This window comes from Ictalurus punctatus, chromosome 8 (assembly GCF_001660625.3).
Source record: "Ictalurus punctatus breed USDA103 chromosome 8, Coco_2.0, whole genome shotgun sequence".
In the NCBI taxonomy this organism is placed as follows: domain Eukaryota; kingdom Metazoa; phylum Chordata; class Actinopteri; order Siluriformes; family Ictaluridae; genus Ictalurus; species Ictalurus punctatus.
Genome location: NC_030423.2, coordinates 30,513,106 through 30,529,482, shown reverse-complemented (window position 1 = coordinate 30,529,482; position 16,377 = coordinate 30,513,106). Strand labels below are relative to the sequence as shown.

General features: G+C 39.5%; 2 protein-coding genes across 4 annotated transcripts in view; both read left to right on the top strand.

Annotated features, from left to right (window-relative positions):
- Positions 1-9,179, top strand: part of rnf130 (ring finger protein 130) — a 52,398-nt gene extending 43,219 nt beyond the window's left edge. Inside the window, exons 8-11 of one of the 3 annotated variants that reach the window (XR_008396829.1) lie at positions 200-416; positions 2,568-2,661; positions 3,502-3,894; positions 7,122-9,179. Coding sequence is in view for 2 of the 3 variants with exons in the window: in XM_053682000.1 (XP_053537975.1) it covers positions 200-416; positions 2,568-2,661; positions 3,502-3,517 (327 nt within the window). In the remaining variant the exon portion in view is untranslated. Of the gene's footprint in view, positions 1-199; positions 417-2,567; positions 2,662-3,501; positions 5,756-7,121 lie in introns of those variants that run through there. The other 2 variants (XM_053682000.1, XM_053682001.1) reach the window with 2 other exon arrangements.
- Positions 9,180-9,784: 605 nt separating this feature from the next.
- ctso (cathepsin O) lies at positions 9,785-14,958 on the top strand. Its single transcript, XM_017475184.2, has 8 exons — positions 9,785-10,103; positions 11,228-11,336; positions 11,483-11,622; positions 11,727-11,894; positions 12,753-12,874; positions 13,791-13,954; positions 14,211-14,303; positions 14,723-14,958. Exons 1-8 carry the CDS (start codon positions 9,909-9,911, stop codon positions 14,755-14,757), a joined length of 1,026 nt encoding a protein of 341 aa, XP_017330673.1. The 5' UTR covers positions 9,785-9,908; the 3' UTR covers positions 14,758-14,958.
- The last annotated feature ends 1,419 nt before the right edge of the window (positions 14,959-16,377 follow it).

The window sequence follows — 16,377 nt, the reverse complement described above, 5'->3', positions numbered from 1 at the left end:
ACTGTTTATCTATTATTCATGTATTGTGGTAATGAAGGAACATCTTTGAATAGTAGCAGCCTTGTCAGTTAAAATAAATATATCATTTTATTAACTTTGGAACTTCTGTGTGTGTGTGTGTGTATGTGTGCGTGTGTGTGTGTGTGTGTGTGTGTGTGTGTGTGTGTGTGTGTGTGTGTGTGTGTGTGTGTGTTTCCAGCCCAACCTGAAGTGTGTAGATAACGTGGCGTTTGATATGGAGCGGATGACACGCACTCACTCCTCCAGCCAGAGGGTGGCGCTGATGGATGTGTCGTCTGAGACGAGTGTCAGTGTGGAGCCTCTCACACGCTCCGGCTCGTCCCAGCTGCTGTCCGAGTCCGAGCTCTCACACACACACACACACCGCAGCGGGGAGATCAACATCGCCGTCACCAGTAAGATACACCTCATTCTCCTTCATCACCATCACCATCTTCATCATCATCATCATAATAATAATAATAATAATAATAATAATAATAATAATAATAATGTGATGGTCAGATCTCCTTTCTGAACTTTTTTTTCACCTTCACATGTTTACAGTTTAGAAAAAAACACACAAACAGATGAAATCAAACAGTTTTATTGATTCATTATTAATTATTACAGTTTTCATTTAATTAGATTTCCAATTTTACATTTTCTATACCTTCCTTACTTTTTCTCTCGCTCTTACACACACACACACACACACACACACACATTCTCTCTTTCCCATACACACACACACACACACACACACTCTCTCTCTCTCTCTTTCTCTCTCTCTCTCTCTCCCTCTCTCACACACACACACACGCACACACACTGTGCAGTATTACTTTTCTGTAATTCCTCTGCTTTCCTGTCGCTCCCTCAGAGATCTGTCTGTTCTTCATGAACTGCATCACAATTTGAAATCCCGGACGGTTTCTATAGTAACCTGAGCTATTTGCTTAATATCAATCCAATCAGACTTTTAGCCAATCAGAGTGTAGTAGGTGGGGCTTGTTGGGCTTCACGTGGGAATCGCATCAGACGGACAGAAAAAAATCGAGGAATGTTTATCTATAAAGCACACGTGAAATCAACTGCTGAGCAACGTGCTGTACAGCACGACGACAGCTACGAAACGTATATACGCCAAAGTAAATAACAAGTACTACTGTATAATAAAATCAAAACGGATCGCGGTGATATTGAAAGGCCGAGCGAGTAAGTGTGTCTTTAGAGCAGACTTTGAGGCTGAGATAGAAGGGGCTCGTCTGATATGGAAAGGACGTCTACTCTGACGTTTCGGACCGGCGATCACGAGGGCGCGGTGAGAGAACCGAGGTCTCAGGAGTGTGCGGTGGAGGCCGATACTGAGGGGACAAGTTATTGAGAGCTTTGTAAACAAAGAATAACATTTTAGAATCAGTTCTAGATTGAACAGGGAGCCGGAGCACTTACGAGTCCCCGAGACTGGGAGACGCCGTAGTGAAGCGAACTGCGGTCGTCTAAACGAGACGTTACTCGAAGATAAGAAGGGTTTTACTTCAGTGAGGAGGTGAAGATGAAAGACTTTATTACAGCAGCACTAATCTGCTTATCGAATTTGAACTCGTTATCGAACACAGCAGCCGGGTTCCGAGCGCACTGGGTTTTATATGGTGCAGGAGAACCGAGGGTCAACAACACAACGTTCCTTCAGTCCAAATAAAATCCTTTCAGTTTTGTTATGACTTACATTTAGAACGTTGCTAGAAAGCCATAGCTTGAGTTTATTTCAAAGGCCACCGTTGGTTGTAAAGCACGTTTATGATGATGTTTTAAGGGACGATAGATTCGTACATCATCAGTGTAGAGATGAAAAGATACTCCGCACTTGTTAAGAGTAGAAGCGAGAGGGAGCGTATACAGGGAAAATAACACAGGACCGAGAACCGATCCCTGAGGAACTCCACAGGTGAGAGGTATACCAGAGGAGGAATGATGACAGATACGATCAGTGTACCACCTGCTGGTCAAAAGGAGCAGAACCTCTGTAACACCGTGCCACGCAGGACCACTGATACCTCCAAACAAACGCAGACCTCAAATCAAACGCAGCACTCGGATCTAATAAGACTAAAGCTGTGGATTTCCCAGAGTCGGTCTCAGTTAAGATATCACTCGAGACTCCAATTCAGTGCCGTGTAAAGCTTTAAAACTGAGTTTACGGTCAAGCAAGACTGTCACTGGATCAACACAACTTCATCGAGAATTTTAGAAATAAACGGTAGATTAGAAATAGGATGGAAATCAGACCGTCTCGGATTGGCTGACGTGTGTACAAAACTCACACACTGCTGCTAATCGTTTTTACCCACTAACGTCGTGCGTCAGTCGTCCGTCCTGATTGGCTGTTGGAGGAGGTTCGTGATTGGTCGACTGTCCCTCACTCCGGCAGTGTGAATCTCTCCACACACGTTCTCTGCTTTCTGCACTTCGTCTGCTTTTTCTTCTCTCTTCTGGGCCTTTTCGCCTCTCAAGACTCCGCCCACTCCAGAAAATGACTCCGCCTCCTTTTACTCTGTTAACAGAAGAGTGGTTTATTGTGGGCAGCTTCGCCGTCCTCAGTGTTTTAACGCTGTGCTACATGATCATCAGAGCCACCGGCAACTACGACAACACGGCGTGAGTACCAACTTTACATAATCTGTACGTTAAACATTAACGTTCCGTTTGTTATCTTGAAGAATTGTTTCGTAGTAAACGTCAAAGTAACGTTCAGGTCCATTTCAGTCAGGATTGTTCTTTTTTATATACATCAATTGTGTTAAAGAGGAAACTGATTGGAGATTTTATACTTAAATATTTCAGTACAGCTAATTACCAAACAGCAAACTTGTGATTTTAGCGCCCTCTATGGACTGTGAGGTGAAATTACAAGAAAACATTTAACAAGCCTTTTCCTTTCCGCTCAATCCCCATGACAACGCCCCTTCTGTTGTGGTTACATGTGCCTCATGAGTTGCCTTTTAAGGAAAAAGGGGTGGATCTGGCAGCAGCTTCGTTCCCATGGGCGAGGAGGGGCTTGGAACTGATTTCAGGGCCAGAAAAAATAAATAAAAGTGTGAAATAAAGACACTAGTAAGGTTCAGTGCTGATATCGCATGCCATGAATTCTACTTTTCGTGATTTCTAACAGATAATAATGATCTCTGTGTTGTTTGGTTGAGAGGTAATATAAAATAAGATGCTGTTATAGATGTTTGTTTAATATCACACGTCTCACAACTAATTTACCTTGTATTTATTTTTTTTGTTTGAAACTTTTTGGAACTCCTGACCGAACAGTGCGGTGTAAATATTTAACTTACAGAACGAAAGATGTTCACAGAAGAATTTAAAACCACATAAATCATCTTCAGATGTAATTTACACACGCTTATTAAAGTCCCAATGTTTAATAAAGTTGTACATTTTAATAGTATTTGCTTTAAATATTAATTGCAGCGATTTTCTCTGTTTCAGATTGGACACGGCGTGAAGACGGACGTCGGATTTCCAAATTAAATCATTACTTCATTACAAGATTTTCTTCATGACGGCGTCTTGCAGTTCATTAATGAAGTTCTGGTTCTGTTTATTTGTAGTTTTTGAGATCCATATCTTATCTTCGGTCAGTTTTAATGGTTCTTCTTACCGGGTGTTTTATTTTCACGTCTTCGTGCAGTGTTATGAAGTGTTTATTTTTTTAAACACCAGTAAGTTTTTCTTCATTTGATTGGCATTGATACGCCTTTTATTACACTGCAGATCCCTCATCCGTCTGAAATGTCTCCGTCTCGGCGTTAAATACGTCGTAGTGTGACGTGTGAAGAGGATTTATCGCTTCCTGACAGCCGGCTTAAAACCCATTCTCAAGTAATAAATAATTCCATTAAACATTTAGTACTTAAATGGATGCGAATATTATTGAGTCATATATATATATATATATATATATATATATATATATATATATATATATATATATATATATAGATCTGGCAACCCTGGTAATAGCACCTGTGTCAGGAACTCCTACATCAAATTCCTCATATATAACAAAATAATTATAAATATACAACATTGACAGTATTTTGTATTATTTAAGCTCCTTAGACGCAGTTAGGCCAAATTCAGTGTTAAATTCACAACTAAAACAAAATGGAGGTAAAAGGAAGAAAATGGCCGAATGGAATGGAGTGAGTGAGTGAATGAGTGAGTGAGTCAGTGAGTGAGTCAGTGGGTGAGTCAGTGGGTGAGTGAGTGAATGAGTGAGCAAGTGAATGAGTCAGTGAATGAGTCAGTGAATGAGTCAGTGAGTGAGTCAGTGAATGAGTGAGTCAGTGAATGAGTGAGTCAGTGAGTGAGTGAGTGAATGAGTGAGTCAGTGAGTGAGTGAATGAGTCAGTGAGTGAGTGAGTGAATGAGTCAGTGAGTGAGTGAGTGAGTGAGTGAGTCAGTGAATGAGTGAGTGAGTGAGTCAGTGAGTGAGTGAGTGAATGAGTCAGTGAGTGAGTGAGTGGGTGAGTGAGTGAGTGAATGAGTGAGTCAGTGAATGAGTGAGTCAGTGAGTGAGTGAGTGAGTGAGTGAATGAGTCAGTGAGTGAGTGAGTGAGTCAGTGAGTGAGTGAATGAGTCAGTGAGTGAGTGAGTGAGTGAGTGAGTAAATGAGTGATTGAGTGAGTGAGTGAGTGAGTGAGTGAATGAGTGAGTCAGTGAATGAGTGAGTGAGTGAGTGAATGAGTCAGTGAGTGAGTGAGTGAGTGAGTGAGTGAATGAGTCAGTGAGTGAGTGAGTGAGTGAGTGAGTGAGTGAGTGAATGAGTCAGTGAGTGAGTGAGTGAGTGAGTGAGTGAGTGAGTAAATGAGTGAGTGAGTGAATGCAGTTTATTAAAAGGTAAAAGTTCAGTATGTATTAAGTCCGATCACGCGAGTTCAGCGGACTCGTTTATATTCACGTCTTGGATCACCTGATTCACCGATCCAAATCGCCCTCTACACCAAAACACTCCGGAATTAATACGTCTCCATCGTTGGGTTTAAAGTATTCCGGGAATAATTGACTCTTTATTATTTATTGGTTATTTTCCAGTAATCCGTTAGTTTGTGATTAATTGAGCAGGAACTGCAGCTCAGTGGGAGGAGCTCTGCTGACGTTTATAGAGTTTAGAATTAAAACAAACAGGCTCTTGCACATTTGTACATTTTTGCTTTACTTAATTTTTTTAATCATTTCTTCTTTTGTATGAATTTAATTCCATTCTTTTTTACTTTTTAGTTAAGAATAAAACAACTTTTAAATCACAATAATAAACAATATCATAAAACATCATAAAACCGGAACCTGTGGCAGTAAAGAGCTTTTTATTTCCCGAACTTTAAGTTCCTGAGCTCTGAACGTCCGCAGCTTTGAGCTGTAGTTCTTCTGCTAAGATCAGGGTTTGTTTGTTTTTTCACTTTAATCCTTCTGATGAAAGATAATCTCACATCTTACTTTATTTTGTACCCTTTATTTTGCTCGTTTTGGTTCTTTTACTACTTTAAATCATATTTTGCTTCCTGCTGGGTGATGTCACACTCCTGATGTGTGTTTTAATGCTGTGGGTAAAAATATAAAGTCCACACACACACACACACACACACACACACACACACACACACACACCTTCATCTCTCTTTAGTCGTGGTGTTTTCTGTAAAACTGATTTGCACTATTGGAATAAACATTTTTTAATCTACGCGTCTGATGAGTGAACTTTATTTCTCTCTTCTTTATGAAGTGAAAGTTTGTGTGCAGTTTTAACGACGTTACTCTCTCTCGCATAAATACTCCCACTGCAGGACTACACACAACAGACACCGGTGATAGAGAGAGAGAGACAGATAACAGATGTGCAGTGTCAGGCGTTCATGCAGACTTACACACACTTTTATTATTATTTATAAAGAAGGGTAAATTATTTGAAGATAAATGCCTGTATAATTATCTGTAAATTTTATGAATCTGAATTTTCACATTTTCCATAAATATCAAAAACATTTTCAGAAATAATAATCCTCTCTGTGATCTGCTCACGACACTTCTGATCATAAAAAAACATTCAGTTTCTTTTAACGTTAAAAACTCTGGCTTAAGCCCCGCCCATTCAGTTCACTGGAGGCAACAGTTTGGCCACGCCCATTAAAATACTAAAGACTTGATGTTACGGTCAAAACTCTCGAATTGTGCTCGTATGTTTTGGCGCCGTGACTGTAAAACATCACGTAATTCACAACAGCGTCGTGAATATTAAAGACGTAAAAACTTAAATTACACTTACAGCTACAAGTATGTGATTATTGCACTTTATAAAGTTACCCTTTCATCATTAAATTTACAGACGGTTACTTCTGTCTGTAACGTAGCTGTGCACAAGCTTCTAATCTCATTGAAGTAGTTTATTTAGACTTAATATTTAAATATGTTCTTCATATTTATGATAAACTTAAATTTGTCACGATTTTATTCCCTTAAAAATCTGAAAGTTTAATATATTTTTAATAACTCTCCAGGATAAACACTGACAGTGGTGTAGTTAATCAATTATTTAAAACTTAAATAAATTTGTATAATTGACTTTATAATCTTATCAGTGTAGGATTTATTATTATTATTATTATTATTATTATTATTATTATTATTATGTTTAATAATTGCTTTTTGTCATTTATGCTTTTTTAATGTCAATAAACTAACAACTTGGATGAGTTAAATTATATTTTAATACGTTTCATCATTAATAAATTTAAAGCACTTTTAATTTATTTTATATAAAGGTTAAACTGTTTTTTGTTTCATTTCTGATGTTTTTTTTTTTTTTTGCATTTCCGTATTCTGTTGCTACTATTTATTATACCATATAATGCATTTATTTGATGAAATATTTCTATTTTAGTTTTCTATTTCAGGCGTTTTACATTCCTGCAGAATTTATTTATTTGTTTGTTTATTCTTTTTCTTTGCCTTGTCATATCCTCTTGTCACTGTTTGTGAGTAAAAAGCTCGTTGATATAAAACTCATTTTTGATTCATATTTCTGCTTTTTTGCGTCTCTTCTCTGGCAGGTGGCCATTTTTTCGGCCGGACCTCGGGATCTCCGCGAAGCGTGGTGTGTGAGATGGAGCTGCCGGATATTCAGACGTCTTTGGACATGTACGACGAGAACAAATCCTGAGGACACGCTTCCTGTTGACCTTTGACCCCTGTGCCCCACTCCCCAGAGCGTGTTTCCAGCGAAAGTGCTGAAACTCTGACGCTCGAGGACTTTCAGGACTCTTGCTTTACAGAGAGTTTGTTTTATTTGTTTGTTGTGACTGAACTCGGTCCGTGTTTGTCATCTGAAAATTGTCTTTAGCTCCATGATGGAGTTTCGGATGGACAATCGTGACTGATGGATGACCTTTGACCCTTTGAGGAACGATTTACCGGCTGATTTTAAGGCTCAGGTCATGTCCCAAACGCTAGGGTTCTGTAGAAGTGTTCTCATTGGGCCGCTAGCAATGAGAGGGCATAATTAGCTAATATTCTGCTAGCAAATCAGTGACGAGTGAACACGACAGATTTCACCACTAGCTATGTTCCAGATAACGTAGCTTTAAGGTTAGACTTCACGCCAATCACAGTGAAAGTTTCTGTGTAACAGTTTTATCGTTGTTTTGATCATCGATGGCGTTAGCTTCAGAAAATATCACCAAATTCTGTGCAAAATAAACAACATACAGGGATATTCTTACTACTGTGCAAGCCAGAGAATCGGCTGTGAACGTTATATTTAGCGTGAATAATTTTACAACTAATTGTGAAAACATCCAGATGATGCTTAGCTAACTTCAGCTAATCGCTCTGCAACACTAACAAAATTGATGACAAAACATAGTTGAACATTAATAATAAAGTACAATGTTTTCCATCCATTTAAAACAGAAACTTAGTATAAAACAGATATGGGAGTTAAGGTGGTTGTGTCCATAAGCCGTTCTGGACCAATTACGTCTGAGGTCTATTCTTTGAACCTGCTTTGCTAAGTTAGCTACCAGGAGCTTGGCAGTGTGTTAGCAAAGCTAGAAGGATCCCAAGCCCTCCCCCACACCCACATTTGTTTTGTAAATTTGCTTCAACCTGTCTCACATAGAAGAGGAAGCTAAAATGAATCTGCTCAGAATTCAGAAAAAATTCTAACTATGCTAACACACTTGCTAATCACTTTAATTCTCCATCCTGCATTTGCTAATTTGCAAATTTAACCCTCAATAGCTAACATAGCTCGATAGCACAGGTTCCTGAAGTAAAAGTTTCCAGGTTCCATTTCATCATTTGCATATAAGATGTGATTGGTGGATTGGTGGACATTAACTTGTGACTTCGGGCTCATACATGTGTAGCTCCGCCCCCAAATCAGTTTCATACAGAAATCCCGAGAAAGTTTCTGTTTTATCTGAAATGAATGAAATAGGTCAAATGTGGTGTACTTACATATTACGACGTTCCAGATTATTCTAAACATGTTAATATTCGTGATACTGGTTGTCATGGTAACCTCAGCTAGCTAGCAGTTAAATGGCTAAAGTTCCAGTAAGAACACCAAGGAGACAGGAACGTTAGCGTTTGGGACGGATCCGGAATCTCCTGAACCTCTTCCTCTTTATGAGCTCGATGTAGCTTCAAACCACACAAACTCCAGATGAATCAGCGTTACTTCCATCTATAAACAGTATATAAACCTGTAACTAACAACATGCCTGGTACACTTCAGTACTAATAATCTATATATATATAGATATACACACACACACACAATATATATATGATTATATCCAGTATTCGCATATATACACATCCACTTATACTTATATCTCTCTCGGTGACCTCGTAGCACCGTCCGTGTGTGTGTGTGTGTGTGTGTGTGTGTGTGTGTGTGTGTGTGTGGCTGCGAGTTCATCTGTTGTCTCTTTGTGTTCCTGATTTCTTGTATTTGGATTTGCATTTTCCATTCTGGGTGATTTTATTCTTTTTATTTCAGATTTCAGAAAATGAACAGGTGAGTTTAATGTGATTGGTGGCTTTGTGATGATGATGGACCTTCTGTGTTACTTTATGCTTCATTAAAATGTGTCATAATTGCATCCATGGTTCATTTTCTGGATATAAACCTGATGCTAGATAAAAAGTAACAACAACAAAACATTTTGAAAAGTGTTTACACACATAGCATGAATATTCAATGAAAGGTTGTAAATAGGAATTACATAAAATAATTATTATCTAAATATATATATCTATATATACATGATGAATTTTTTTCCGGTTTATTTTAAATTCAAGCCACTGTGCTCTGATCGAAAGCTATCCCCTTCCAACATGGCGCCGGAATTGACGCGTCTCTTTTAACTGAACAAGGCGTCCACTGTTTCATATCTCTGAATACGAGATCTGCTGTTTTATTTTACAAACCATGAATTAGCTTCAAGATATGGGAATATATTCCACGTATTATTTTATTTTAGTGTCTGATTTCCATACTGTAATTTGAGAATATGTGTGTTATTTATTTATTTTTAAATCGCTGTTACGTGTTTAGTCAGCACTTTCGTAGTGCTCCCTGTTTGATCTCTGGTTGATATGGTGACGTCAGCGACTGTTAAACTGGTCAATTGGCTGCGGGAAATTGTGTGTTTGCACTTTTATCCAATCAGCGGGCAGAAGGCGGGATGCGCTTAGCGAATCCTTGCATAGAAGGCGGGACTTACTGTGAATGCAGTACATTACAGAGTGAAAGCGGAAACAGTTAGAAATGTTTTTTTTGTCAGAATTACAGAGGCTCAGTGCGTTATTTTTTATTTTAATCGTGTAAAATGCAGTATACTGAAGCGTTTACTGTTTTGTTCTCTTACAGTTTGCTGATGTTTAATGTCACACACGGAGCTTTAACGGATTTCTCTGATGAGCTTCGCAACACTAAAGGACAAATATTAGAGCTGTTGAATCAGCTGTTTAATCGGAGTTATTACAGTGAAGCAGATTATTTACAGGCCTGGATCAATTTACAAGTATGTGAACACACACACGTGATTATTTATATCGAACTGCACAGAAACTTAATCTAAGAGAATAAGCGCTTTTGAGATTGTGTCGTTCACGAACGACTCGGTTCTGTGAGTCGGCTCCTTGAGCCGCGCTGTGAGAGCCGACTCGCATATACAAGGCTTTTCCCCTCTCTTTGTCATTATTTGGTTGTAGATTTAAGCAATTCAGTACTTTAGTGCATTTTAATCACAATTCTTCCATCGATACTTTTTTCAACATCAGAGCTGTTCGAGTGAATTCTGCGCCGTGTGTTTGAATCAGGAAGCACTCGACTCGGATTCAGTCTGCATAATTTTATAAAACGCCATGGAAAATAATGCTATTTAGTTTATTCAAAGGCAGAATGAGATATAATGAAAGAATTCCAGCCGTAAAATAAACAACATCCTCATGGCAAAAAATAGTGTAGACTGTCCGGTTTACAAAAAGAGAAACGCATTGAGCCTTTTGGAGCTGAAAGAGTCGACTCACGATCTGATTCATTCAAAAGAGTCGGCTCCACTCAGATGTAGGTTTAAAGGTGCAGAATGTTAGATAAAAAGAAGCTAGATGTTAAACTCCTGACAGGTTCTAGATATTAAACAGAAAAATATGAAGCAATAATTTGGAATTTGTAGCACAGACTCTTAGAACCGAAAGGGTTCTTTAAGGGTTCATTGGATAATTAATGGTTCTTAGCTCAGAGAAACCAAAACACTTTCTGATCAACACTCATTTAGAGACTTCTACATTCTTCAAATCTTTGTAATAGGTTAGGGTTCTTAATAAACATTCTAAAAAGGTTCTACCTGGTTCTATCCTCTTCAGGGAATAATTAAGGGTTCTATTTGTAACCTTTACTCTTTTTCTTGTTCATCTCATGTTTATGAATGATTTATATTTTATTATTGCAGCTCATTCTATGTCTTTAATCCATTTTTTAAATCTGTTTATAGTATAATTTGTTTCCTTGTGATGTAATTTGAGCTGAATTCGGTGTATGAAACACGTTATAAAAAACAATAATAATAATAATAATCAGTTTTTCTGTGTTGTGTTTAAATCTCTCTAATTCCTCATGTCTGTTTTATTTTTGTCCGTAAATCAGTACTCTGTGAAGCGGCAGACTTTTCTCAACTCGCGCTCGAGGGGTTTGAAGCACGCGGCGGTATACGGAGTGAATCGGTTCTCCGTGCTCTCGGCTCAGCAGTTTAAAGGTGATGTAAAAACCGTTGATTTTACTCGACGTTTTTGACGCTTTATCACCGCAGAGTGTTTTTGGTGTAACAGCGACATTTAAATGTGTTTCATTATAATTATACATCACTTTTAATTACATATTTTGTTTGGTTTTGTTTTTCAGATCTTTATCTCCGAGCTCATCCAGACAAAGTGCCCAGGTACAGATCTTTCCAACATGGCAACCTCGGAGCGTCTCCTTATCCTCGGAAGTTCGACTGGAGGGATCGTGGAGCTGTCGGTCCTGTTCACAATCAGAAATCGGTTAGTGTCCAAACAGGAAGTGAGTTTTAACGTTGTCCGTGTACAGGTGAATGACTTGGTGTGTGTGTGTGTGTGTGTGTGTGTGTGTGTGTGTGTGAGGGCAGTGCGGAGGATGCTGGGCGTTCAGCGTGGTCTCCGCGGTCGTGTCGGTGCGAGTGAAAGACGGAGGAACGTTCCAGGAGCTCAGCGTCCAGCAGGTTATAGACTGTGCGTATAAAAGTAGTGGATGTGACGGAGGATCGACCGTTAGCACGCTGGACTGGCTAAAACAGGTACCATACCGTGCAAAAGTATTGACCCCCTTCATTTAATAACACAGCAAATTTGTATGTATAAACTCGGTTCCACATGCAGTGACAAAGACTGATCTGAACCTCCAAGTTTTAGTCTAAAATATTGTACAAAACTGTATTGAAGTCGGTTTATTAATGATCCACCACCATATTTAAATGAAAATAAAAATAAAAAAAACATGGTGTTCGAGGTTGGTCAAAAGTAACACTAGACTTCCTGGAAATGTAGAGCATTTAAAAAATATTTATTTATTTATTTTTTTAAGTTTATTGAAGGATGCCAATAATTTTGGCACACAGGTTCCTAAGAGGAAATATTATTTGGTTTCACCAGTCGTTTAAGTGTGTTTAATGTTTATTTTATACAATCACACCGTTATTTTTGGTCCTTTCTCGCAAAGAGTGCCAATATTTTTGCAGCAGATCGTAGATATAAGAGAAAGAACGAAAGAAGCGCAGGGAGATCTAATTTGAAATGCACAATTAATGAATGTGCTTCTTTAGTATTTAATGATATTACATTTATATTTGATTAAAATAAAAGCTGATGAATTCAAATTAAAAGAATAAAAAAACTGAAAAAAGAAAACACTACATATGTATATAGTTTCATTTATATAGCGCCTTTCTAGAGCTCGAGGACGCTGTGAGAATATATGGATGGAAAATAGTGTTGTAATAATGAGTAAAAGAGTAAAAGATGTTTATAAATAAAGTAAAGATGGGTTCGAAATGTTTTCATGTGTTTATTTAAACATTATGCTGCTTCAGTGACCAAGTGATGGATGTTTTATGATGTATTATGTTGTGTATCTGTCTGAATGTTCTTCTGGTCAGAGTGGGGAGAAGCTGGTGAACGAGACGGAGTATCCGTACCGAGAGGAGACCGGAGTGTGTCGGATTTTCTCCCGGAGTCACGGCGGCGTGTTGGTGAAGGACTACGTTGCCTTCAACTTCAGGTACAGAGCGAGGACAAAGAAAATAAAGAACCGGACTTTACAGGGTTCGAATACTCTCCTAAATGTTTTGTTTTGATTAATTAATTCATTCATTAATGGGCGGCTGTGGATCAGGTGGTTGAGTGGGTTGTCCACTAATCGTAGGGTTGGCGGTTCGATTCCCGGCCCACGTGACTCCACATGACTCCACATGACAAAGTGTCCTTGGGCAAGACACTGAACCCCAAGTTGCTCCCGATGGCAAGTTAGCACCTTGCATAGCAGCTCTGCTACCATAGGTGTGTGAGTGTATGTGTGAGTGTGTGTGTGTGAATGGGTGAATGAGACACAGTGTAAAGCGCTTTGGATAAAGGCACTATATAAGTGCGCCATTTACCATTAATGTAAAGCGTGTCATTGCTGCAGTGTCCAGTAGGGGGCGATGGTGAGTTAATCATGTGAAATCACACGGAGTTCATTCTGTAGTTATTGTTTTATATCACCAGACAAACAGGAAGTCGATATCAAGCAGGATTAAAATAAAAACCTGTCATCTGATTACCATTTAAAACCTCGGCCACAGCCTGAGAGCTGAAGTGTTTCAGTCGCTTGGCAACAACGAGTGAAGTAAAATAAACAGGAATTATACAGTCACACTTCTTACAAAGAAAAATTAGATTTGGTGAAAAGAAAAAAAAAAACCTCTACACATTCTTTTGCATTAGATCGTGTCTGATTCAGAGACACACTCGTGTGAGGTGCCGTCTTTCATCAGCAGCGCATGAATTAGATCACATGACCAGGAAGTTATCTGTGATTGGATGAATGAAGCGCAAATGAGTTTTAACATTTATCACAGTTTATATTAATGCACTCGTACTAACACGTCATCGTTTCTGTTGTAACTGTGTGTGTGTGTGTGTGTGTGTGTGTGTAGTGGACAGGAGGAGGAGATGAGGAGGAGGTTAGTGGACTGGGGGCCGTTGGTGGTTATAGTAGACGCAGTGAGCTGGCAGGATTATCAGGGAGGAATCATTCAACACCACTGTTCCTCTGAACACGCTAATCATGCTGTGCTAATCACCGGCTACGATACTACAGGTCACACACACACACACACACACATATATACACATACACATATATACACATACACACACACACATATACACACACACGCTGCACTGATACTACAGGTTATAGTATGTGAGCTCTACTGGAGCTTTAAATTTCAGTGTTCCAGCCAAATAGTAAATAAAATGTGCGTGAGAGAAATCAGATGATAAATTCCAATGTATGTATATGTGTGTGTGTGTGTGTGTGTGTGTGTGTGTGTGTGTGTGTGTGTGTGTTGTAGGTGAGGTGCCATTTTGGATTGTGCGTAATTCGTGGGGGACGTCGTGGGGTGATGAGGGATACGCCTACATTAAAATGGGGGAGAACATGTGTGGTGAGTAAATAATAATAATAATAATAATAATAATAATAATGTTAGTCACTTTAATAATGCATGTCCCGTTGTGTGGGAATAAATATGAACCAAACATGGAAAGTGTTTTTAAAAACAGGAAGTAAATCTTCACATTCATATAAAAAAAGTAATATAATTCTCTCTCTAACTCCACCACAGACGTGTTCTATACATCATAAAATAATACATCACTGAGTCTCAATAAATACATACATACATAATAAATAAATACATACATAATAAATAAATACATAATAAATAAATAAATACATTATAAATAAATAAATACATAATAAATAAATAAATGTCTCCAATCTTTTATTCCTTGTTTTTGTTTATTTCCTCTCTCTCTCTCTGTCTCTCTTCCGCTCCCCCCCCCCCCCCCCCCCTCTCTGCAGGAGTGGCAGACACCGTGGCTGCTGTGTTTCTCTGATTCTGTGATATAGTTTTATCTTCAGGCAGGAACACTTTTATCCTCAATTCAGAGAGAAAATGTTTATAATTATTTTCCATTTGTCTGATTTAATAGAGTGAATTATTTTTTAAATAAAATTTCACATTTTACTATTTCCATGTATGAAATATTCAGAATGTATATTTTTTCAGCAAAATTCTATAAACTACATTTACATAATGTTCTGAGTGTTTTATGATCTCTCTCTCACACACACACACACACACACACACACACACACACACACACACACACACACACACACACACACACACACAGGTGAGGTTGTAAAGGTGAAAGTGACTCCGTACCTGACTGTAGAACGCGGGTAATGATGACCTGAAGAACTTCCATTTCCACTTTTACTGACGATCTTCCTGTGCACTAAACACACGACTGAACAATAAAAAATAATCAACAACATTAACCGAGCACTATAATAATAGTGTAAGGGGTGGAGTTTGGGTGAGGGATAGGGTTAGTGTAAGGGGTGGAGTTTGGGTGAGGGGTAGGGTTAGTGTAAGGGGTGGAGTTTGGGTGAGGGGTAGGGTTAGTGTAAGGGGTGGAGTTTGGGTGAGGGGTAGGGTTAGTGTAAGGGGTGGAGTTTGGGTGAGGGATAGGGTTAGTGTAAGGGGTGGAGTTTGGGTGAGGGGTAGGGTTAGTGTAAGGGGTGGAGTTTGGGTGAGGGATAGGGTTAGTGTAAGGGGTGGAGTTTGGGTGAGGGGTAGGGTTAGTGTAAGGGGTGGAGTTTGGGTGAGGGGTAGGGTTAATGTAAGGGATGGAGTTTGGTGAGGGGTAGAGTTAGTGTAAGGGGTGGAGTTTGGGTGAGGGGTAAGGTTAGTGTAAGGGGTGGAGTTTGGGTGAGGAGTAGGGTTAGTGTAAGGGGTGGAGTTTGGGTGAGGGGTAGGGTTAGTGTAAGGGAGGAACTACTAAACGTCGGTCGCTAATCGATCGCATGTTGCGAGAGGGAATGTAAGCCTTCAGGAGAGAGTTGAGGTAGGGGGCGCTGTTCCAGGCAAGGTCTTGTACGTGAGCATGAAGGCCTTGAATTTGATGCGGGCGGCTACAGGAAGCCAGTGGAGGGAGATGAAGAGGGGTGTGACATGAGTTCTCTTGGGCTGGTTGAAGACGAGACGCGCTGCTGCATTCTGAATCATCTGAAGGGGTGTGATGGAGCTGCTGGGATGTTGTACAGGATGAACCTACAGGACCGTGCAGTTGTTGAGATGTGGTCTGTAAAGGTCAAGCTGTCATCGAAAGTCACCCCAAGGTTCCTGGCCGTCCTGGTTGGCTTGAGTGTGGTTGAGCCGAGCTGTACAGTGAGGTTGTGGTTGATTGAGGGACAGGCTGGGATGACGAGAAGCTCAGATTTTGCCAGGTTGAGCTTAAGATGGTGTTCCCTCATCCAGACCGAGATGTCTGACAGGCAAGCGGAGATTCGTGCAGACACGGATGGATCTTCAGGCAGGATGAATAGAGCTGTGTGTCATCAACATAGGAATGATCTGAGAAGCCATGAGACTCAATCACCTGCCCCAGATGTAGTGTAGATAGAACTGAACTGAACCAGAACTGACCCCTGAGGAACCCCAGTTATTT